General features: G+C 39.5%; 2 protein-coding genes across 3 annotated transcripts in view; one reads left to right on the forward strand and one right to left on the reverse strand.

Moving 5' to 3' along the window:
* Positions 1–1,026: 1,026 nt before the first annotated feature.
* Positions 1,027–5,540, reverse strand: LOC113564601. Its single transcript, XM_026982819.1, has 2 exons — positions 5,057–5,540; positions 1,027–2,884 (listed from the first exon to the last, which is right to left on the reverse strand). The coding sequence occupies exon 2, from the start codon at positions 2,623–2,625 to the stop codon at positions 1,345–1,347; it is 1,281 nt and encodes a 426-aa protein (XP_026838620.1). The 5' UTR covers positions 2,626–2,884; positions 5,057–5,540; the 3' UTR covers positions 1,027–1,344.
* LOC26526925 (RYamide neuropeptides) overlaps positions 2,891–23,177 on the forward strand; it is a 31,696-nt gene continuing 11,409 nt past the window's right edge. The window contains exon 1 of one of the 2 annotated variants that reach the window (XR_003408117.1): positions 2,891–3,180. Coding sequence is in view for 1 of the 2 variants with exons in the window: in XM_015160089.2 (XP_015015575.2) it covers positions 13,471–13,504 (34 nt within the window). In the remaining variant the exon portion in view is untranslated. Of the gene's footprint in view, positions 3,181–13,449; positions 13,505–23,177 lie in introns of those variants that run through there. The other variant, XM_015160089.2, reaches the window with a different exon arrangement.

Genomic DNA, 23,177 nt, shown 5'->3' on the forward strand with positions numbered 1-23,177 from the left:
GGCTGCATATTTTATATTGGTTGGCTAGCCTTAAGGGCAGTCAATAACGGAGAAAGTTCTCCCAACATATACTAAACCTATACCAAGCTGCGCAACGAAACGTTGCGCATCACGAGCAGAGAAGATATCCGCTCCCCTCCCCGATCGAGAGGCCGACCAAGTCGTACTGACGTCATCACCCCTTCCCGTCGGACTGAGGCGTGGGACAACCCAGGGAAATAACTAAAACATAATTGGCACCCAACAAAAGAAGAATTCACGACCCCCAAAGGGGGTCCCCACAGGGAAAAAATAAAAAATCCCTACTTATTATTTAACAAAAAATTTTTTTTTTTCAATACTGATCCCTACAAATTATTAATCAAAAGATTTTAACACATTAAATTTAAATAAGTGTGACTGTAAAGGTGACTCGCATATTAAGGCAAATATTAATTAAATAAATATTTTCATACGCCAAATTATCTTCTGTCGAATTGAAATATTCGGCCTGTCTATACTTGTGCTTAGTGTTACCAGGGCCTTATGAGTTTTCTAGGCCCATATAGGAAAAAAAAAGCGCGATTTAGATAGTGATAGTGAAGAGGAGGAAAAAAACAAGTACACAATGAACGCGGCCCAGATTGAAATGTTAATTCAGGCCGCATTGACCAGAGCCGAGTTTGCTGATCAAATTAGTGCTGTTAATCAACAGTTGAAAGATTTGCGTGTAGAAGTGCCAGTGGTAGAGACCCACCAAAGAGTATCTGTAAAACCGAATGCAACTCCGTGTGATATTCCGTGACATATTGTAAAGTCAATCCCCGATTTTACCGGTATTGAGGACGAATACGTGGCATGGGGGGAATTGGCCACCGATGCTTATGAACTATTCGAAGATTATACAGGTAGTAGCGGACACTTCCAAGCCGTTACAATTATTAGGAACAAAATTAAAGGGCCAGCGCGCGAGTTACCATTCGGGCCGAATGATGGGAGGTGAATATAACAGCAGTAAAGATGTTGGGTGGTTCGCTTATAGTCGGCTGTCGGCACTTTGCATGAGATTTTGTTCAGGCACTTGTATGGGATTCAGTAACACAACTTCACGCTTTGGGTTCAAACTTAAGAGTAATTCTATATTTCTTTCGTTCTTCTCAAGAAGCCTACAAATCTAAGTACATAGTTCTTATATATAAGGGTTATGCTAGGTTCTTATGCTGCATCGGCATTCTTGCCGTCTGGTCTGCTGATGTTAGTGTCAGCATTTGGCCGGATGTCGATACGTTGTAGATACATTGTTGACTCATTTGTTTATTCGTTTCCCGGTTCGTTGTACCGGAGTGCCCATGGGCGTCGATGTGTTCAGTGGTGTAGGCGTGGGGGTTTAGGGGGTGTGGTGACTGTGGTAACTCCTCCCTCCCCAGTTTGAAGCGACGGCCATAGCGAAGGTATTGCTGGAGCGTAAATAGGCAGGTGGTGATTGTGATCCTGTACGTGGAATACGTGTTTTGTGCGTCGATGCAGCCATGCAGTAACAGTGAGGATGGCGACGAAACCCAGTAGAATGTAAAGGGTCCAAGCGTGTTGTGTGGCGGTTTGGTGGATAGTCAGAATCTTATTTGATGTTTCTATGGCCTCTAGGTGAATGTTTTGTAAACTCAGTATTTCCACAGTTTTATTCCTGGTCATTTCCTTAAGGGGGGGTAGGATTAGGTCTAAGTGCTCAAAGGTTGTCTCAACTCCGTTGTCGTACTCTATGCCATTGATGCGTATAGTTTCGTTCACGTATTTGATGATAGCTGAGCCATTTATAGTGATTTCGCTACCGTTTTTTAGCTGAGCCTTCAGGTTATTGGCGTTGAATGCGAAAATATAGCCTTTTTCCGCCTCGAATACGTCTGCAACAGGGCCTCTCTCTTGCACATCGCAGGAGCTGTTCTTGGAATCCAATAATTGTTGAGTGCAGGTGTCATTTTGCGGTGTGTTGATGTATGCGTCTTTGTTGCATATAAACGTGTCGTCTACTTTGGGGCAGTTTTGAGTCAAGTAGTACTTATTAACATTATTCTTATATATTAAATAGTTAGGAATCATAACAAAGTATTTATTATTAATTGGTAAGGGAATTAATCTGGCTATTTTGTAATTATCTTTTTCAAAAATAGGTATTTGGATAGTAAAAATTATGTTATTTTCGTAGCTTAACGTGTTCATTTTTAACAAATCGTAAATGTGTTGTTCGCTTTTTATCGTAATATTTTGATTTTCCAGTAACATTTTAATTTTATATATTTCTTGTTCGGTTAATATAAATCTAGGTATTACATTTATTTTAGCTAATAACATGCTTTCAATTATATCGTTCAAGTGATTAAGTAGTAATTCTAAGTTATAGTTAATCCTATTTATATACTGTAATTTTTCCAAGGTATTTTCTTCTTTATAAATTTTATTTTGCATATTTTCAAAGAATGTTGTTATTAGAACTTGTTCATTATTAATATGATTTGTAATGTTCTCGAATCTAATTAAAATTTCATTATTGAATACATCTTGAGTTTGGTAATTTGTGTTAACGGTCGAAAGGGCTATTTTAATATTTTCGATGTCTTTACCTATTTCTCTGGCGTCTTCGGCATCCATATTGCCCGTGACAGCTTTCACGAGACTGCCTAATCCATTTATTCTGAGTTAATTTCTTGGACATTTAACCTAATTAAAAAAAAATTTGTTTCTGATGTGGAATTTATATTAAAGAAAATAATGAACAAGTTTTAATATAATGTGGAATTTTTTATAAGTGTGTATAAGTATGTATTGTATTGTATATGTATATATTGTATTTGTGCGTATAAATTTCTTAATGTATATAGGTTTGTATGGTTTTTATGTGATTCAATATCTGTAATATAGTTGGTATTATAAAATTGTTGTATACATAGTTTATAGTATTCGGAACATAGCATAAGTGAATGTCGACGATTATAAAAAAGAAAGAATTTTGACTCGATAGGCTTGGCCACTCACTATGCATATACGTATTCGTATATATATGTACAAGTATAATCGCATAACACATATTGTATTTGGTGTGCAAGAGTATAAATTGTTTGTTTATGCTGACGGCGTGACTATTGGTATTGTGTTACATTAGCCATTCGGTACTCGAGTGGAAGCGTATAAACTTTAATTGTTAGGGTAGGTTGGGGTAAAGTGTCTCATTGTTTTTTCGTATTGCAGTAATTTTATGGTTATATGTATAAGCGTATTTATTGGTTGTAGCATGTGTACATATACTGTGTTTGAATATCTATGTGTATATGCGTGGTATGCCACTGCGTCATGACACAAGCTTGTATCATGAGCCGTATAGCATAGGACCCATATCACAGAGTATCGGTTCGCAAGCTTGTGTGCGTGATTTATTGTATATATGTGTATATACGTTGGATATCTATGCGTATATGCGTGATATGCCACAGCATCAAGGCACAAGCTTGTACCCTGAGCCGTATAGCATAGACCCATATCATAGAGTATCGGTTCGCAGGCTTGTGTGCGTTATTTGGTGTATATATGTGTATATACGTTGGATATCTATGCGTATATGCGTGATATGCCACAGCATCAAGGCACAAGCTTGTACCCTGAGCCGTATAGCATAGACCCATATCATAGAGTATCGGTTCGCAGGCTTGTGTGCGTAATTTGGTGTATACATGTGTATATACGTTGGATATCTATGCGTATATGCGTGATATGCCACAGCATCAAGGCACAAGCTTGTACCCTGAGCCGTATAGCATAGACCCATATCATAGAGTATCGGTTCGCAGGCTTGTGTGCGTAATTTGGTGTATATATGTGTATATACGTTGGATATCTATGCGTATTTGCGTGATATGCCACAGCATCAAGGCACAAGCTTGTACCCTGAGCCGTATAGCATAGACCCATATCATAGAGTATCGGTTCGCAGGCTTGTGTGCGTAATTTGGTGTATACATGTGTATATACGTTGGATATCCATGCGTATATGCGTGATATGCCACAGCATCAAGGCACAAGCTTGTACCCTGAGCCGTATAGCATAGACCCATATCATAGAGTATCGGTTCGCAGGCTTGTGTGCGTAATTTGGTGTATATATGTGTATATACGTTGGATATCTATGCGTATATGCGTGATATGCCACAGCATCAAGGCACAAGCTTGTACCCTGAGCCGTATAGCATAGACCCATATCATAGAGTATCGGTTCGCAGGCTTGTGTGCGTAATTTGGTGTATATGTGTGTATATACGTTGGTTGCAAGCTTGTGTGCATATTGTGTATTTAGGTATATATATATGTATGCATGGGTGGTCTGCCACAGCGGCACGAAACACGCTTGTTTCGTGAGCCGTATAGCATAAGACCCATATCATAGAGTATTTGATTTGCAGTGATTTAATGTGAGTTGTGACATAATTGCAAGATAGTTTATTAAGTAATATATGGTTATGTTTGATATTCTATTTGCCATTGTAGGGGATACCTTGGGCCGTGGAATTTTAGGTAGAGACTATTAAATTTGTTATACCGTGGCTATTTTTTACTTATTTTGCTGACCCAATGCGTTGTTTGCTGCACACAATTTAGCGCACATTACTCGGTTTGTTTGTTGGCTATGCTTTAATAATTTTTCTTTTAAACTTTACTTATGCGTCATCATGTGCAGCTCACAATTCACTGTTTATATTTTGTCGTCACAATAGCAGAAAAGTAAAAAAAATTTGTGTTGTAACATGTTATGCGATAAAAAAAATTCTTTCTTTTTTTTTTATTTTGCTGACCCAATGCGTTGTTCGCTGCAAACAATTTCGCGCATATTACTTGGGTTGTCTGTTGGCTATGTTTAAATATTTTTCTTTTTAATTTTACCCAAGCACTTATACGTCACCGTGTGCAGCTCACAACTCACTGTTTACATTTTGTTGTCACTGTAGCAGAATATATTTTTCCCTTTTTATTTAAGATTCTTTACTTATTGAGCTATCACTTATGCTTTGTTTTTACATTTTTCTTTACTTACAGGTAAGTTAATGTATAGATGTAGGAAAGCATCCTACCGGCTGCGCCAGTTACCATTCGGGCCGAATGATGGGAGGTGAATATAACAGCAGTAAAGATGTTGGGTGGTTCGCTTATAGTCGGCTGTCGGCACTTTGCATGAGATTTTGTTCAGGCACTTGTATGGGATTCAGTAACACAACTTCACGCTTTGGGTTCAAACTTAAGAGTAATTCTATATTTCTTTCGTTCTTCTCAAGAAGCCTACAAATCTAAGTACATAGTTCTTATATATAAGGGTTATGCTAGGTTCTTATGCTGCATCGGCATTCTTGCCGTCTGGTCTGCTGATGTTAGTGTCAGCATTTGGCCGGATGTCGATACGTTGTAGATACATTGTTGACTCATTTGTTTATTCGTTTCCCGGTTCGTTGTACCGGAGTGCCCATGGGCGTCGATGTGTTCAGTGGTGTAGGCGTGGGGGTTTAGGGGGTGTGGTGACTGTGGTAACTCGCGCGCTGCTAGTTTCACATAACACAGTGCTTAACTTTCAAGCCATTTTGCTCCTATGCAGACAAGACAACCTTGCGCCTATTACGACAGGGTCTCGAGTCGGTTCGTCAGGGCGACCAGACCCTAATGCAATACTACGATGAGGTCGAACGAAAATTGAAAATCGTTACTAACAAAATCGTCATGACATATGATGACGAAAGAGCGACATTGCTTAATACAGAGGTTAGGGCTGATGCCCTACACGTATTTATTTAAGGTCTAAAAAAATCCCTAAGGGCTGTTGTCTTTCCAGCACAGCCCAAATACCTGCCAGCAGCACTGGCATTAGCAAGAGAGGCAGATCCCAGTATCGATAGAAGTATGTTCGCGGCTACATACGCCAAGGCGGTGGAGCAAAGAAATCAGAATACTGATTTCCACAAGAGCCAACACCGTGCGCCTGAAAAACAACGCAAAAATTTTGGTGCCGACCGCGGACCAGAAAATAACCCCTATTATTTCAAAAAGCCAAACAAGAATCAAAATACCGGTTCATGGCGCAAACATAATGACTGGGACCGTGATCTACACAAACAAAATCAATCCCCAGAACCAATGGACATAGATCCATCATCTTCAAAATTTCGACATCCAATGTACTTTAGGCAGGAAAGTAATAAACATGCCCCTAAAAGATCAAACTCTTCTGAGAGAAATTCTGGCCAAAGGCGCCAAAGGGTTTTTAAGGTTGAAGAGAATGATTATGAAAACGCGGCTGCAGCCGCTTTTAATGCGATTGACGACGACATTGACTACTCGGAGTGCAATGACATTATTAATTTTTTAGAGGAAGGTCCCGCTTGCCCTTCATTAAACGAAGGCTGGCGGGGAGAGTTTTAAAAATTCTCATAGATACCGGAGCAGCAAAAAATTATGTAAAGCCCCTAAGGGAGCTGAAAAACATAACTCTTGTCGACTCCATTGTCGTTCCATTCATGGCTCCAGTAGAGTAAACAGAAAATGCTTAATGCACATATATGGCCTAACGGCCCCATTCTTTTTACTTGACACTATTAGAACATTTGATGCCATAATAGGTTTCGACTTTCTAACGCAGGCCAGAGCGGCATTAGATCTACCCAACAGCGCAATCAGGTACGGAAATGTATCTGAAAAGTTAAAATACCACGAATGCGATACTGTAAACTTCACAAATATCTACAGGGTGCGTTATGAAAGTAATGCCAATATCATAAACCCTGCCATTCTTAACCATAACGATTTGAAGTCTGTATTAATTGATCACCCCACAGAAGTCCCCGTTATAAGCCTAATAGAGGCATCTTATATTAAAGTCTTCCAGTCCGATAGTATTATCCATGTGATAATTGCATATTCTAATATTAAAGCCACTTGTAGAAAGGTTACAATTTTTCCTGTATCACACCAACACATCATTCTGCAACTAACGGCGTTCTACCCAACAGCGCAATCAGGTACGGAAATGTGTCTGAAAAGTTAAAATACCACGAATGCGATACTGTAAATTTCACAAATATCTACAGGGTGCGTTATGAAAGTAATGCGCATGGTTTCATTGTCACGTAACTACCTGTCGTAGCACGCTCGGACCTGTCTAAAAATTTGGGGCGGAGTCTCTCCTTTCCAACGCGCTCGGTCTCAGTTCGCTCTGAGCAATAGAAGTGGTAGGACGTGTCGTAGAGCGAAGTCATTTTTTCTGTTGTGTCACGGTGCGATGGAGCGTTCGGTGGAACAGCGGTACGCCATAAAGTTTTGTGTGCGACTTGACAAAAATGCATCGGACTTCTGACTTCTGACGTGGAAGTCCCAAGTTTAGTAAAAGCTGAGTTTAAAAAAATGATCCTTAAGAGGAAACAAATGTTTTTGCACTCTAACGAGGCGCTTCCATTTAACACCTCGATCATTGCCACAATTCGTACGGAGGCTAACGAACCCGTATACTCGAAGCTAAATCCTTATACTATGGGAGCAGCGGATTTTGTTACCACAGAAATCAAACAGCTGTTAAAGGATGGCATTATTCGGCCTTCAAGGTCACCATTCAACAGCTCCACATGGGTTGTTGACAAAAAAGGGACCGATGCCGTCGGCAACAAAGAGGCTGGTGATCGATTTCAGGAAACTTAATGAACGAACCATCGCCGATCGGTTCCCTATGCCAAGTATTCCTATGATTCTAGCGAACTTAGGAAAGGCATAGTTTTTTACTACCCTAGACTTAAAATCGGGATACCACCAGATCTATCTGGCTGAGAAAGACCGCGAAAAACTGCTTTCTCCATAAACGGAGGAAAGTATGAATTTTGCCGCCTTACTTTTGGACTAAAGAATGCAGGAAGCATCTTCCAAAGGGCGATTGACGACGTGCTTCGCGAGCAAATCGGGAAAATTTGTTACGTCTACGTCATACGCATTGACACAGTTCTTAAATGCCTGTATCAAGCCAACATGAGAGTGGCCCCAGAAAAAACCAAATTCTTCAAAGAAAATGTTGAATTCTTAGGTTTTATTGTCACATCAAACGGAGCCAAAACAGATCCGGAAAAGGTAAAAACCATACAAGAGTACACTGAACCAAAAAATTTGTTCAGCCTCAGGTCTTTTCTTGGATTGGCTAGTTACTACAGAAGTTTTGTCAAAGACTTCGCTTCTATAGCTAGACCACTTACCTCCATACTTAAGGGAGAGAATGGCACTGTTAGTAAACACATGTTGACGATACCCAACGCAGAGCGTTTGAGCGCCTGCGAGATATTCTGTCATCTGAAGATGTGATACTAACTTATCCAAACTTCACACTTCCTTTCGTTTTGACAACCGATGCCTCAGCAAGCGGTACTATCCCAAAAGGGCAGACCAATCACAATGATATCTCGCACATTAAAAGACTGCGAGGTTAATTACGCAACAAACGAAAGGGAGTTACTAGCAATTGTATGGGCTATTGGGAAATTGCAAAATTACCTATATGGCACCAGAGAAATCCGGATTTACACGGACCACCAGCCGCTCACCTTCGCTGTGTCCGAGCGGAACACTAACGATAAAATAAAACGATGGAAAGCATTCATCGAAGAACACAACGCCAAAGATGCTTCAACGCTTCTATAAGCCTGGAAAGGAAAATTTTGTGGCCGACGCCTTGTCTCGTCAGAAAATTAATGCCTTGGAAAGTGAACCCCATTCCGACGCAGCCACTGTGCATAGTGAACTGTCTCTGACCTATACGGTCGAAACCAACGATAAACCTTTGAACTGTTACAGGAATCAAATAATCCTGGAAGAATCAGGCCAGCCCTCACGGCGACATTTTATTGTTTTTGGAAACAAAAACCGACACATTATAAGCTTTAATAAGAAGGACTCGCTGCTTGGATCGATTAAAGAAGTTGTAAACGTAAACTGCAACCTCCCCACACTAGCATGCATCCAGCATGCCTTGGTTACGGAATTCCCAGCAACCAAGTTTTGGCATTGCAAAAACTTCGTTAATGATATCACTGATGCTAATGAGCAGAGGGAAATTATTACATGCGAGCATAACCGCGCCCAAAGGGCTGCCCAGGAAAATTTTAAACAAGTCCTTCAAGACTACTATTTTCCAAATATGGCAAGACTCGCCAACGAGGTGGTTATAAATTGCAAGACATGTACCAAGGCCAAGTACAACAGGCACCCCAAGAAGCAAGAATTGGGTATCACCCCAATTCCTTCATATGCGGGCGAAATGCTGCATATAGACATCTACTCCACGGATAAAAAGTTATTCTTAACCTGTGTGGATAAATTCTCAAAGTTCGCCGTAGTACAGCCATTAAATTCTAGGGCCATAGTTGACGTACGCTGCCCCTGGTACAATTGGTAAATTTTTTTCCAAATACCAAAACCATATACTGCGATAATGAGGCATCCTTCAATTCGGAGACCATAACTTCGTTATTGAAAAACCAATATGACATTGACATCGTTACTGCACCCCCTTTACACAGAAGCTCCAACGGGCAAGTGGAGCGATTCCACAGCACCCTATCGGAAATAGCTAGGTGCATTAAAATTGACAAAAAAGTTGACGACACCGTCGAGCTCATCATAAGAGCCACGGTAGAGTATAACAATACGTTACACTCAGTCACAAATTTGCAACCTAAACATGCCTTACATTCGGCAAACAACGCTCAGAGGCTGGCAATAAAAACCAGTATCATAAAAGCGCAACAGGCTAACCTAGCGAGGTGTAACCCTACTAGGCAAAACCGAATTTCCGAGGTAGGTGAAAAGGTTTACCTCAGAAACAATAAAAGGTTAGGAAATAAACTAACCGCACTCTACACAGAAGAGCGTATAGAAGCAGACATGGGAACGTCTGTCCTCATTAGAGGGAGGGTGGTCCATAAGGACAACCTTAGATAAAAAATTCCCTCTTGAATTTACATCTCCCACAATTTTTATGTCTTTATTCATGCACCTTATATTTAAGCATTCAATTTATCCTTCCGCTTTCTTACCGGATTGCCGGAATCATATTAATTACGTTAGCTATAGTTAACGCTAGGGTTACGGACTACTCTCATGCTAATTACATCCCCATAACAGACGGTGTTGCACTGGTGTGGAAACAGAGAAATTGGCTTTGGCATTCCAGTAATTTGTCCGAATTCGAAATGATGATAGAAGAGACTAGTAGGTTGTCCGAGCTGTTTCCAGAGTCGCATATGCGAAAATTGTTAGACGTCGATACCGACCATCTCAGAAGTTTATTGTCCGTATTGAAAGTACATCATAGGATTGCCAGAAGCCTAGACTTTCTAGGCACCGCACTTATGGTAATAGCAGGCACCCCCGATGCCGCCGATTTTGAAATGCTAAAAATATCCGAATCTCGATTAATAGAGTCAAATAATAGGCAAGTGGTCATTAATACGCAAACTCAAAACAAGATTAACGAATTAACAGAAGCAGTTAACAAAATCATTCGAGCAAAACAAAATAATATGGTTGACACTCCCCACTTGTACGAGGTACAAGGTACTGTGGCTAGAAACAGAATACTAATAACCGAAATTCAAAATTGAATGCTTACCGTCACACTGGCTAAAGCCAATATCATAAACCCTGCCATTCTTAACCATAACGATTTGAAGTCTGTATTAATTGATCACCCCACAGAAGTCCCCGTTATAAGCTTAATAGAGGCATCTAATATTAAAGTCTTCCAGTCCGATAGTATTATCCATGTGATAATTGCATATCCTAATATTAAAGCCACTTGGAGAAAGGTTACAATTTTTCCTGTAACACACCAACACATCATTCTGCAACTAATAGAGAACATAGTTGCGGAATGCAACAACGACGTTCTGGCCGTCACCGATTGCGTATCAACAACTTACGCTTCGTACTGTAAGCTGGCTAACCACGATACCTGCGCTCGAGGCCTGCACGCGGGGAGCACTGCACTATGCAAAACGCAGGCCAGCCATTTAAGCCCCATCACACTGGTAGACGACGGCGTAATAATAATCAACGACTGCCCAGCTAAAGTCAGCACTGACGACGGTCCTGAAATAGATACCAACGGCTCACATCTAATTATGTTCGAGCGAGTGGCTTTCATCAACGTCACCAAATACGCTAACCTACGTGAAGCCTTAAGAAAAATACCGGGCATGGCTGCGTCCCCATTGCTAAACATCATCGGCCACGATCCCACGCTAAGCATACCACTTCTCCAAAGGATCAATAACGAAAATTTGGAGGTTATCCAAGGGCTTAAGGAGAAAGCGAAATCGGCTGGAACTACTGACATCTGGTTTGCAGTCGGCGTGGGAATCAGCGTCTTCATTAGCTGCTCCATCCTGCTCATCTTGGTGTTGAGGAGGAGACGAGATGCGAGGGAAATATAAAAGGTCGTTGACAAGTTCCAGATGACCGAGGACGGTCATACTTCAAGGGGGAGTAGTTAACACGGTTAATGAGTAAACTTAAGTCGGTATAAGTTCAGGGTCGCTACCCTAGTATATTATATGCAGATTCAGCATAAAAGCCTTAGGGGCCGTGCCTGGTTCCCAACGGTTTTCCAGTATTGGGAGATATGCAGTTTTTGCTAGTGTCAGCACTGTGCTGGACGAGCGGTCGGCTTGCCGGCCGCGAATAGCTGAAGTAAAATAGAATAAGCTCAGTTTGATTTCAATTATAATAAAGAGCACACGCTCAAGAATCCTACTCCAGCGAAGGCTGCATATTTTATATTGGTTGGCTAGCCTTAAGGGCAGTCAATAACGGAGAAAGTTCTCCCAACCTATACTAAACCTATACCAAGCTGCGCAACGAAACGTTGCGCATCACGAGCAGAGAAGATCTCCGCTCCCCTCCCCGATCGAGAGGCCAACCAAGTCGGACTGACGTCATCACCCCTTCCCGTCGGACTGAGGCGTGGGACAACCCAGGGAAATAACTAAAACATAATTTGTATACGCTGTTCCTACTACATTTAAAAGGCCTCTTATACTTTGTTTAATAATTCTCATTCCATCGATTTCCCGTGTTAGTTCCTTGCTTTTTACAAGTGTGGCTTGTCTATATCTCATGTTAATTGCAAAATCATGTCTCTTCTCATTAAGTCTGTTGATTTTGTCGATTTTATTTTTTATTAAAGTCTGAGCTTCCTGCATAAAAAAGATATCTGCCGGAGTTCTTTTGGTAGTGTTTTGTTTAGTTTTGTGATCGTAGACAAATGGGATTGTTTCAAATTTTGTACATCTATCTTCAATATTTTGTTCGCTGCCAATGATTCTCAATTTCTCGTTTACGGTCTTATGGAACCTCTCTATATCGGACACTCCGTTTTTACTTGTAGTGACGGATATGTTTACGCCCTCGGATCTTAACCAATTCTGCAGAGCTAATGCTGAATGCTAAGTCTTTATCCTCTTTCATCTCCTGTGGTTTTCCCATGTCATTAAATATTTTCGTTATGGCTGCCTTTGCTTCTAACCAATCTCTACTTTTCAACTAAATGAGGGATGCAAATTTCAAATAGACGTATTTGCATGATAGAAATATTTGGTTTCCGGTGAGATAAAAATTAACTACGTATTTTTCTCTTACGTTGAATATTTCCGGAGTTGGTTCAAATGCCAATTTTGTATTTCTGTGTTCTGTTTTCGCTTTGTTATTGATTTCACACTCGTTAATGATGTTCTGTATTAATTTTTGGCTATCTGGGAAATAGTATTCTCTTTAAACCAGTTAGTCGTTTTTTCTATTCCTCGATGCAAAACTTCTTTATTCCTTTTCAATATTAAGTCTTTAAATTCGGCATAGGTTAAGATATCTACTAGCTTTTTGGTACATCTTTGCAATTTGGTGAAACTGCTAGGGCATATGATTTCAATGTATGCCCTCTGGAAAATGAGAACGATTTCTCGTACGTAGAATCGTGTTAGCTTGTACATTCTACCTGGCAATTTTCGATCTATTGTACTTTTAATCGTTCCTTTTAGCATTTTAGTGTAGTTTAACTTATCAATAGGGTCATTTTCTAATTCTAGTTTATCACAAATATTCCAATATTGTAATTCTAATTTTTCTATAAGCTTACTAATGTTACCGGGGTATGTCGTTACCAGTTGTCTGACTAGGGTTACGTATGGTCTATGGTCCTTGAATTATGTTGCTAAAGTTGTTTTAATTTCCATCCATGTCGTTGCTCTTGCTTGTATTACAACTTCTAGCGCTGAGACCGTGATCAGGCGTTTCACCGCTCCATATATTACATGTGCCTGCCTGGCTTCTTGGGAGGAATATAGATTGAGCAGTTCTTCGACCTGGCCATCGTAGTAATGCAATTCTTTAATCTGGCCCAGTAAATGATTCAAGTGGATCTCAGAAAGTTTTTAAATGAGCATTTACGAGTGGGATTTATTTAAGCCAGGTGAGGGACTTTTATTATTATTTGAATTATTTTTATTCTAATTAAATTCAAAATGGAAAAACACAAGGAAGTACCGACAAAGCCTAATACTAAAATAATGTTGGATATGCAAAAACACGGCACGCTTATAAGTAACATTAGACGTATGAGAATTGCATTTGAGGAAAAAAAATTTCTTTCGATAGTTTTTAACTGGAATACCGAATGCAACTTCTCGAAACGTATTGCAAAAAAATGATGGATATTCATGCAGACATCGACGTGGTGAATCCAGTTAATGATTTACAAGCGTCTGTTGAGGATATGTGTATAATTACAAAGGCGTTATATCGGTCCGCAATGAGAGGAGTCGAGCCTCAGAGACTTAGTCAAGGGAAAATCAGTGCTTCTCGTCATCCGATCCATTTACAAAAATGAATGAAAACATTCCGACTTCAATAATTTTATAGGTATTTTTAATAGCTTGGTGCGTAACAACCAGTCTTTAACAAATATATAAAAGTTCAACCATTTGCTACATGTCTTACAGATGATGCATTAAGAACTGTCAAGGCGTTTTAAATTTCATTTCAAATTTCGGATTTGAATTATGAAAAATGTGTACGACAATAAATGCGTAATCTTTTTCAACACAATTTCTCAATTGTTTGACCTCCTTCAGTATCAAAACCGTCTGCATCAGGTTTGAGGTCTCTTGTAATGAAATATCGGCTCTGTATGCATCGATACAGTCACTGGGTAGTGAAAAGGAAATAAATAACGCAACTTTTATTCATACAGCAATGTCCAAGGTAGATCACACTACAAAATCCCGATTGGATTAACATCTAGATTATAACACGCTGATTGTGCAATTCAGTTGAATCACCAACAGTTGAGATACCAACATTAAGCTGCTGAGGAGTCAACCAAAAGTAAAAGGAACCTAGGTTCCAATAAGTGATACCCCAAATCGTCCTTCTCTGGCACATAAACTGATCGCAGACCTGAACAAAAATTTCGATATTGCTCAGCAACAAATCATAGTTTAGTCAGATGTTAACCTGTCATGGCTCTGTCAGTTATTCAACGGTTCGATTTCAATTGTTTGTGCATTAATTGTCTGAATCTAAATTTTTTGGTGTTAAGCTCAATTTCATCATATCAACCTGATCATTAAGTCAATTGTGCCCAATGGAGAATTCCAGCAAACATTGAATTGGCAGACCTTCGTTTTCACAAGACCGCAAAAGTGGATTTACTAATAGGCGCAGAATCTTCTTTCGAACTTCTGAGCGCAGGCCAAATCAAATTGGGCTCTGAACATCCTTCACTCCAGAAAATTTTTTAGGATGGATTGTTTCGGGAAAGTACACTCAACGCGCATCGAATAACGCTCAGGTATGCGGCGTCGTTGTTAATGATAATAAAAGTTCTCTCGACCCTCTGGTGAAACGTTTTTGGGAATTGGAACACGTTCCGGAGAGATCGAAGGCTGAGCAGCACTTTGGGAATACCGTACAAAGGCTCTCGTCTGGTCGTTATACATTTCAAAGATGTATAGACAAATTTTCATTTCAAATGAAGATATGGATTTCCAACTTATCGTGTGGAGGGAGAAATCGACTCAAGCTCTCCAAACCAACATAACGCAACATTTTGTCCGTCACAGCTCGTTTGTTTGATCCTTTGGGATTATTGTTGATTACAAGGGCAAAAATCTTGCTTCAGGAACTGTGGCGACAAAAATTAGATTAGGACGAATCGGTTCCCATGAATTTGCATACCAGCTGAAACGAATTTAAGCTGAATTTATTAGCAATTGAAAAGATATCCATTCCTCGATATATCTGTCTGGCTGCCTGTGACCCTGTTCAAGTTCACGGATTTGCTAATGCATCGAGCCACGCCTATGGTTGTTGCATTTATATTCGTGCCGTGGCTGGGACAAATAGGTTGTCAAGACTGCTACCCGCAAAGTTGAGAGTGTCTTAAAACAAGTGTCCACTTAAAACAATAAAAATATATCAATTCCAAGGCTCGAGCTGTGTGCAGCACATCTGTTGGCAAACCTATGGTCTCAAGTATCTTCTTTGCTTAACAAATTAGAGTTTGCATTTACTTATGGTCGGACTACCAAGTCATATTATGCTGGTTAAAGAGGGATCCATCCACTCAAGCAACATTTGTTGCAAATAGAGTTTCTGAAATCCAAGAACTCACAGAGAATGCAGTTTGGCGTCACAGAAGAGAATCCAGCCGATTTGGTATCACGTGGAACAGATATCGATGGTTGAAGGTGGACTTTGGGAAAGTGGACCAGATTTCTTGACTAAACGAGTGGCTTCGGTCGCATTACATTGAACTTTCACCGGAGTTACAATTGTCTGAAAACAAGAAAAGCGTGGCGTGTTCCGTCATAATAAACCAATCGGATGTCTTTGAGCTTGTTGAAAAATGTTCATCATTTAATAAGCTCCTACGGATAATGGCATACGTAAATCGATTTGTTCAAGGCAAAAAAATGTTTGCCACGCCCACTAACCGCCCAAAACTGTCACGCCAACACGTTTAAAAAAAGTTTTGATATATTTTCAACTTTTTATATAATATATTTTGTAAATTTCTATAGATTTGCCACTCTAATGCCCACAAGCCGCACAAAACTATCACGGCCACACTTTTGAAAAAGCTGTGATATTTTTCATTATTTTATTTTGTAAAATTATATAAGTTTGCAAAAAAACTTTTTTGTACGCCCAAACCGTCTAAAACTGCTACGCCCACTCTTTTGAAAAATGTTGTGATATTTATTCTTTTTTTATATATATTTTGTAAATTTCGACAGATTTGCCAAGCAACTTTCTGCCACGCCCACAAACCGCCCAAAAATGTGGCCTCATTTTCGGAAAAATGTGATATTTTTCACCTTTTTATTAGTTCTGTAAATTTCTATCGATTTCCCAAAAAACGGTTTGCCACGCCCACTCTAAGCCGCATCAAACTCTCACGCCCGCACTTTTAAAATATTGTTAGTTTCTTTTCATGTATTATTTTTATTCCAATTTTTGCCGATATTCCAGAAAATGGTGAAATTTCTCGTTTGCACTTTTCCTAATTGAATAACGGATATCTAATAGTCAGGGAACTCGACTATAGCATTCTATTTGTTTTTTTTTTTTCATTTTATTGATTTTTTCCCAATTTCTGCTGATATTCCAGAATATGGTGAAATTTCTCGATTGCACTTTCACTAACTGAGTAAGGGGTATCTGATAGTCGGAGAACTCGACTATAGCATTCTATCTTGTTATAACAGTTACTCGTAGAGTAAAAGAGTATACTAGAGGGTATTCTGAAACAGGAAGATGGAAATCTTTCCGACCACATAAGGTATATACATATATTCTTGATCAGAATCAATAGCCGAGTCGATCTGGCCATGTCCGTCTGTCCGTATGAACGCCTCGATCTCAGGAACTGTAGAAAAGGTTCTGCTACCTTTGAAGAATAGATGTTGAATGAATTTAAAATCAAATCGGTCGTGGCTGCGCTGCCCGCAGATGTTGGCAGCGGCTGGACTGCTCATTCTTTGGATAAGAACATTTGGAGCTGCACGCGTAACCGCTTGCGCAACACTTGCGAAAGATACGCTGCACCTGCACAACATAAATGTGCAGACGTAGCGTCTGCCCAACATCCGTGAGCAGAGCAGCACCGAGGTCAGCAGCATGGGTGGGCAGGCAAAGTTAGGTAGGGATAACTGAAACTAAAATTAGTTGTTTTTGCATTCAATAAATTCAATAAATAAAGACCTTATGGTCGCAACATCAATTAAGGAAATATATTTTCTATATGAGTTAACTACCGCCCAAGGTTAAAAAGGGCTTGTGCGCGGTACTAAAGTGCAGTTAAACAACGCGAAGTACGCGCAACCTGTAAGTGCACCCGATTGGCTGTCCTGGCTATTGTGATCACGTTCGAAAAAAGTTTTTCATCATATCCGTAGTGAACTGAGAAACCGAAAAAAAATCCCATTAGAGCACCCATTTCGCTGTCAAGGATTAAAACGAACTGCCGCTAATAAACGCGCCAAATTGGCTGCTCCAGCGAAACAATCAAGTCCAAGAAGCAAGCGAACTCACTTACATCGTTCTGCAGACGTTGGTCGCAAACAACTGGTTCGGTGGTGCTGGAAGAGGTACCCCAGAAGATCAGCGAAAAGGAAGACTACCTGCCTGCCAGTCCAGGATGTATTGTACAATGTAAGTAGTATTAAGTGAAAGTAAAACAAATCGAAAGAAATAGATAATCAAATTAAACAATTAAAATCCTAAAACAAAAGGAATAAACTTTAAAATAAAAATAAGAAAAAAAGTCAATTCTAAATAATTAAAATCAAGCATTTTTAGAAATACTGAAATTTAAGTAAAAAATTAAAATAAATTCGAGTAAAGTAAATAAATTCAAATATCGTTCTTTAATAATAATTTAAAAAAAGATATCTAAGAAAACTAAAATAAAAATAAAAATTAATTAATAAGAAATAATTGTTAAAATCAATCATTCTTAGGTAAAAAACTTCTTACAAAATTAAACATTTTTGTAATTAAAAACAATTAACAGAAATTACAAATAATACATTTTATTGAAAGAACTACTGTTGAACTAAAATTTAAAAAGAAAAAATGGTTAATCCAAATAACCTTGTAAGACCCCCCATTTTAAACGCATCTGCAAACCAGCAGCAGAATCAAGTCCTTCCCATCAATATGGCCGGTTTGCAGGATGAAATACGAGTAATGGTACAGAGAATTATAGAAGAAATGTTAAACCCAGGGACTAACCAGTAAACATCGAGGGGAATAACAAGAACGAACTGGACAGAATTCCAGATGTAGTAAATGCTTGACGACTCATTACGCTGTCAAACGAGATGTCACTACACTCGAGTACCAAATGACGTCTCTAGTACAGGGCAACCAGACGGTATCAGAATTTTATCAACGCGTCTATACTCACTTGGAAATGAGCAGAGATTCAATAGATATTTTTGCTAAGTCTTATCGAGACAAGGCCTTGGAAACCTTTGTTAGAGGTCTCAACGGCGACTTACCAAGATTATTGGGATCCAGAGAACCTTATGACTTACCATCGGCTCTCCTGTTATGTGAGAAGTTAGAAAATCAAAAGTTGAGAATCAATTACGCCAATAATAATCAGGCCGATTCGAGAAAATTCAATGGTCCTCCTGGACCAGCACCACCCTTGCCATGAAGAAACATACAACCAAACTCTCAAACATCTAGACAACAGTTCTTTCCCCAATTGGCCTATATGCCACAAACTCCTCGATGGGCTTATAACCCACCACAGCAACAACAGCAATATTACAGAATTAGTAACCAACCACAGGGAAACCACTTTTCGGCACCCCCTCCACGCCCATCAGCTCCAAAGCCCCAAGCGCGGCCGGAACCAATGGATATAGATCAAAGTATGCAGACAAGACGCATAAACTACATGAACAGACCTTTTAATGACACCGTAACTAAAAGACCATTGGCACAGCAGACATTTGGACAGACTGACAAAAGTCAAAGGAACTTCCACGTAACAACTGAGGACGAACAGCAATACTTGGAAAACGCAGAACAATATGTGTCTGAAGTTGAGGGAGCATCAGCTTCCGAATATAGTGAGGCACAAGAATATAATCAATAACAAGAGCTAGACAACAACGAACCATTTGAATCCGACTTCATTGATCTTAATTTTTTAGAGTAACATCCTCCTCCTTACCGTACATAAACTGTAGAATCGGTGGGCGAGGAATGATAAAAATGCTTATACATACATACTTTACATAGACCCAAAATATACAATAAATCATAAAAAAAAAAAATGAAAAACCTTTCCCTGTAAGATTTGTTGGTGGCACCGTTTTGGTGACTCACCACGTAATAGCCAACCCGCTCGGATTCAAAAACAGTAACCTCAAATTTTTTTTCTTGCCAGCACTCGGGTCCTTTGAGGCGCTGATAGGAAATGACACAATAAGAGAAATAGGAATAGACATACTTTCAAGACAAGAATTCATAATGATAGCAAACAAACTAAAAATTAAATTAAATCAACAACCCTCAAGAGAAATAAACAATCTCCGACTAGAACACGTCAATAACACTCAAAAACAAATTATGAAAAAGATCTGCTCAGAATTCCCAAAACTGTTCAGTGTCTTAAACGAAAAATTAACGTTTACAACAAAAGTGGTAGCAACGATTAGAAGTACTAACACCGACCCTATCTATTCAAGACACTATCCTTATCCAGAAGCACTCAGGAAAGAAGTAGGGAAACAAATACAGGAGCTACTCGAATATGGAGTTATAAGACCATCAAGATCGTCCTAAAACTCTCCGATATGGATCATAACTAAGAAGGTAGATGCATCGGGCAAAAAAAAATTTAGAATGGTGATTGATTATAGGAAGTTGAATATGGCCAACATTCCCAATAGGTACCCGATCCCAGACATTAATTTTGTCCTTGCACAGTTAGGAAAAAACAGGTTCTTTTCCGTTAAAGATTTAAAAAGTGGTTTCCATCAGATTCCCCTAAGGAAATCCGACATAGAGAAAACTGCTTTTTCAGTGAATCGGGGTAAATATGAGTTTACGAGATTACCATTTGGGCTCAAAAACGACCCCTCTATATTTCAGAGGGCACTAGACGATATACTTGGAGACAACGTCGGTGTAAGATGCTTCGTCTATATAGACGACATCATCATACAGACAGTGAAAAGAATACCGATCTGCTCGAGGAAAAGCGTTGATTTTCATGCAGACACATGCAGACAGATGGAACTGCGGAGCAAGAAAAAGTTAGAGTTTAACTCTAGAGACATGGTTGCCAATTCAACACCAAGACCAAATGGTGAATCTACATGTGAATCCAATGGTGGGTCAACTTCGGAGGACGACATGGAGTCCGACAAAGAAAGTACAATAATGAGCGCAAAGGAAAATGATCCGCAGAGCGACATTTACCGGGACCTAATGGAAATGAAGATGTATGAAAGTTGCACAGGCAAACCAAATTGCCAAATTGGAGGAACGATTGGTGAACATGTGCCAAAGTGAAATAAGATCTACATGTGAAACATTAGAAGAAGAAGTACAGCGTAAGAATGTACATTCTGTGCAACCAAACATGCACAATCAAGATAACACGGTGATCACGGTACAATAATGCAGCGCTACTGCGGGCGCAAACAACCCTGCTGCTAGTGATGGCAGGCATGGACTCTATGTCATTGGGGGCACTCCAGATCTTGGCGCAGATCTTGGAAAGCCAGAAATGTTAATTAGTAGTCAAATGAACATGGTCCATCAACTAGCACCCGTAACAGAGACTAATTTAGAAAAGCTAGTTTTATTCGCTTCGAAGGTTGATAATATAGTAATTTTCTTGCTTCCCAACATTTACAGAATCCGTCGTTGATAGAAAGCTTAGTAGGAAAGATGCCACTTAGCAAACGTATTCAATGCATTGAATATTCATCACAGATACTGTCGACTTCAGCCGTTGGTTAAGTAATATTGCTAGAAGTATAGCAAGGGCCACAGTTACAGGTCCAATAAATAATAAAACTCCAAAGGGTGAATATAAAGGTCCGCAAAAGTCTGTGCTTCATTCCACTAAAAGAGAACAAGGTCAGAATAAAGTGGAATGCATTAAATGTCACGGTGAACATTATTTATATAGATGTGAGCACTATTTAAAGGCTGATGAGAAAGAAAAATGGAAAATCGTTAAGGATCTGCGATTGTGCTATGGCTGCTTACGGAAAGGACACACTCTGTCAATTTGAAAATACAAACGAGACTGTAAGAAAAATGGATGTAAGAAGCAACACCATGTATCATCATTACATATCATTACACCCAGATGATTCCCAAGAAAAAGAAGAAAAAATTGAACAGAAAGGGGCTACGATCAATACATTTAATCCGAAAATAAAAAATTATAAAAAATGGATAAAAAATGGCTACGTATAACTGGAAATTCTGTACCTAAATTAGATTTACCATTGCAGTCAGTAGATATTGGGAAACTTACAAAAAAGTACACACGGCTACGAAATTTGCCAATAAGCGGATATTTAGATGCTGATCCCAAAATTTTAATTGGAATTAATAATTGTCATTTGATAGCAAATATCAAAAGTATATGTTTAGATACAGTCTTCGACTATCTCTCATTGCGAGCGGTCGTCTCTTATATCCCAACAGCGGTTAGCGATCGGTCTCTGTTCTTATCTGACCCACGTGGTCATTAATTTTCATACCTCTACTTCTAAAGTTTTTGCATTGATTTTTCAAAACACTGCCCCATTAGGGCCCCTGGGCCGACAACCGGTTTACACCGCTTGCATCAGCCCCCCATCGAAAAAAAGAAGACAACCCCAAATGCTGGATACTGCATTTCCTGACCTTCCACCAACCTCAGTCGACAACCCTGAGTATATCATAATTGCCTCCACCTACACCGAAAAGATAATCTCCCAATTTTCATGCTTTGCCGTCCATCGTGCCTTAAAAATGATCTCTAAAAACATCGAACCTCAGAGACGGAAATTTACTAATGCTAGTTAAAACCCAAGCCGATGCCGATAAATTCATTAACACCACCGACCTTACTGGTATATGCAAAATAAAATGCAAGCTTCATGAGGCCCTTAATTTTGTAAACCTATATCTCTGCGACATCCCCGAAAATGAAATTGTCAATGATCTTGAGTCACAAAAAGTGACTGACGTGTACAAATATATGAAATCTTACGATGGTGTGTCCAATCCGAGTGGAGTTTTTTGACCTTCGAATTTTATAATCTCCCATCGAAAAACGAAATCTCTTGACACTCTGTTAAAGTTCGCGAGTATACACCAAACCCTATGAGTTGCAAGTCTTGCCAATTGCTCGGCCACACGGCCAAGCATTGTAAAAATTCTCCCCGCTGCTCTGATTGCTCCCTTTCACCACACACTCCAATTAAATCAACTGTGCCAATTGTTCTGGTGAGCATTCGGCCTCTTCCCGACAATGCCCATAGTACCAAGAACAAAAGGAAATTCTAAGAATTAAAACCGTTGAAAAATACACTATGCATGAAGCGAAAACCTTCCCTTTCCCCTTCCACCATTCCCCAGTCCCCTATTCCCAGTACCCCCTACCAATCTAAACAATCGAATCTAAACAAATAATATAACCTATCCCCTGCATCATTTGAACTATATCAAAAAATTCATGCAGAACATGATACAAACAGCCCATCAACATCTTCTATTCAAAATAAATCAACATTGCATAAAAAATCGAACAATGAACCTTCCAACGAATCTATGAGCGTCATAATTTACCTCAAGTCTAACAAAATAATATCCGCTCTATCTTCCCGCTCTTGTCCATTACACTAGTTCAATGGAATATGAATGGTTACTTTAACAATTACCACGAGCTACAACTCTTGATTAACGATACCAACCCGGATGTTATTGTTATGTCTGCAGGAAACTCATCTTAATGCTTCCCTAACGAATATAGCTTCCCCTAAGCAATTTACTGGATATTTCTATAACTTTATTTTTAATACCTATGTCAAGCAAGGTGTCAGCATACTCGTCCG

This window comes from Drosophila erecta, unplaced genomic scaffold (assembly GCF_003286155.1).
Source record: "Drosophila erecta strain 14021-0224.00,06,07 unplaced genomic scaffold, DereRS2 tig00000219-arrow-pilon, whole genome shotgun sequence".
Taxonomy (NCBI): domain Eukaryota; kingdom Metazoa; phylum Arthropoda; class Insecta; order Diptera; family Drosophilidae; genus Drosophila; species Drosophila erecta.